This window comes from Papaver somniferum, unplaced genomic scaffold, assembly GCF_003573695.1.
Source record: "Papaver somniferum cultivar HN1 unplaced genomic scaffold, ASM357369v1 unplaced-scaffold_24, whole genome shotgun sequence".
NCBI lineage: Eukaryota > Viridiplantae > Streptophyta > Magnoliopsida > Ranunculales > Papaveraceae > Papaver > Papaver somniferum.
This window is the reverse complement of record NW_020634374.1, coordinates 1,681,473-1,683,654: the sequence shown is the minus strand read 5'-3', so window position 1 is coordinate 1,683,654 and position 2,182 is coordinate 1,681,473. Positions and strand designations below refer to the sequence as shown.

Sequence of the window (2,182 nt, the reverse complement as noted above, 5' to 3'; positions counted from 1 at the left end):
ACTAGTAATTTCTGGCAGGACTTATTCAGAGATTTGAGTACTAGTTTAAATTTGAGTGTAGCTTACCACCCACAAACTGATGGGAAAATAGAGAGGGTAAATGCTTCCCTGGAGAATTATTTGAGGTGTGTTACAGGTCATCAACCTAAGAAATGGTTTCAGTGGACGGCTTTAGTGGAATGGTAGTACAACACCAGCTACCACACCAATTTGAAGATGACACATTTCAAGGCTTTATATGGTTACAACCCACCACACATGGCATTTCCAACATCAGTGGTCACTTATGTTACTGCATGTGAGAGTTATATGAAGGAAAGGGATGCTATGCTTGATGTCCTTAAAGAGACACTATTCAAATCTCAAGAAAGAATGAAATTCTTTGATGAAAATAATAGAGTTGATAGGGTTTTTGAAGTTCAAGACAGGTTTTATTTAAAATTGCAGCCTTGCAGACAAGATTCTGTAGCATTGCACAAGAACTTGAAGATCTATGTTAAGTATTATGGTCCATTTACTATCCTCCAGAAGATTGGGTTGTTAGCTTATAAGTTAGAATTAACAACAAGTGCCAGGATCCACACAGTTTTCCATGTCTCGCAGTTGAAGAAACAGATTGTTCAAGCTCATCTTCTTTCACCAGCTTTACCTATAGTTGATCATGAAGGACAAATTATCATGCAACATGAGAGCATATCGGAGTCTAGAGAAGTTGTGAGGAAAGTGATACAATTACTCATCCAATGGACCAATTCATCTCCAGAGGATGCTACATGGGAAGACATGACTAATATCTCATCTCAAAATCCTAAGTTCATGGCAACATACTCATTTTCCTTGATCCTTAAAGACGAGGATAATTTTCAATGGTAAGGACAATGTCATGTATCCGTGTACCACAATATGGAGGGTTCCCTTATCCATCAATTGTTAGATCACTGCTCGGTCAAACTCGCATGCGTTGCTATCTCAAGCATGTTTGTCAATGTTAGTGATCAAAACTATAAGTCTTGATTTCTAGTCTCTTATAGCTAAGTCTCAGACTAGGATAGTAAGTGTAGTTGAGCTCAAGGACTTCATGGAGATTCATCATACGAGTAGAAGGACTACTCAAGGAACCGGTGGAACTTCTCGACAAAAAGGTATGTGGAGACTTGAACTTATCTGTCACTCAAAAGTCTATCTATTCTATCTCCTACTCTTTGAGACAAAAGTCGTATGCTATATATATATAGACTAGATTATACACATTTGGTATTTTGAGCCGAGTATACCTCGCCTATATATATCTCGAAATATGTGTTGGTAAGCTTTTCAATTCGATCAAGTTTATCTTTACCTAGTGACAAAAGTCATGAATGTTTCTATCATTTTGAAAATTGCTTTGACGAGAAATGGTGTAACAACTATATAACGTCCTTTAAGAATGTTTCAATGATTGGAATGAGAGGTTAGATTACATAACCAATGTATTCCTTGAACCGAAGTTCTCGAACTTTTTTGATCAAGAGAACCGGAAGTATGGCAAGTGCCAAGTCCGCGAACTCAGTCCCCGAACTGTCGAAGTTCTCAAACCCGAGAATTTCTGCTGGAGTTGACAAACTACTTGCGGGAGACAAGTCCGCGAACCCAGTTGGCGAACGGCGAAGTTCTCAAACCCGAGAATTTCTTCTGGAGTTTGTAAACTCTGTCCAATGTCTTAAGTCCGCGAACCTAGTCTGCGAACTTGAGAAGGTTATATATCTAAAGATGATCTTTGAACTTAATCTTAAAAGACTAAGGAATACTTTTGCAAACCGTGGCTATTAAATTTCATGAATCGATTCTTGTGAATCAAATCATTATTGCTTCAATTGTGTCTTGTGTAGTTACATAAGATTTCCTTGCAATTGAACAACTCTCTCAACTAGTTCATTTGAGTCATTTGAACTAGTTATGGTGAAGAAGAACATGGTTGGTATGAAACGCTCTTATGGTTAACCTTTTTGGTTAGACTATTGTTGAACCAACAATGTACACGTTTGGGTGCGGTAAACAAACCTAGAAGCGTACATTCATTTGTGTATGACAAGCTAAGTTTTCGATCTAACGGTTGAGAAATATTAGCTTGAATCTAAATCAGGTTTTCATCTAACAGTGAATATTGGTTGCTTTGTTACCAAGGCAAAACCATGATTTGAAA

The 2,182-nt window shown here is 37.6% G+C and overlaps 1 protein-coding gene across 1 annotated transcript; it reads left to right on the top strand.

Annotated features, from left to right (window-relative positions):
* The first annotated feature begins 216 nt into the window (after window positions 1-216).
* Window positions 217-873, top strand: LOC113340850. Its single transcript, XM_026585907.1, has one exon. It carries the CDS (start codon window positions 217-219, stop codon window positions 871-873), a length of 657 nt encoding a protein of 218 aa, XP_026441692.1.
* Window positions 874-2,182: the final 1,309 nt, after the last annotated feature.

What these genes read in the sequence shown, in the direction of transcription:
- LOC113340850 (XM_026585907.1), top strand. Translation starts at nt 217, where the DNA reads ATGACACATTTCAAGGCTTTATATGGTTACAACCCACCACACATGGCA.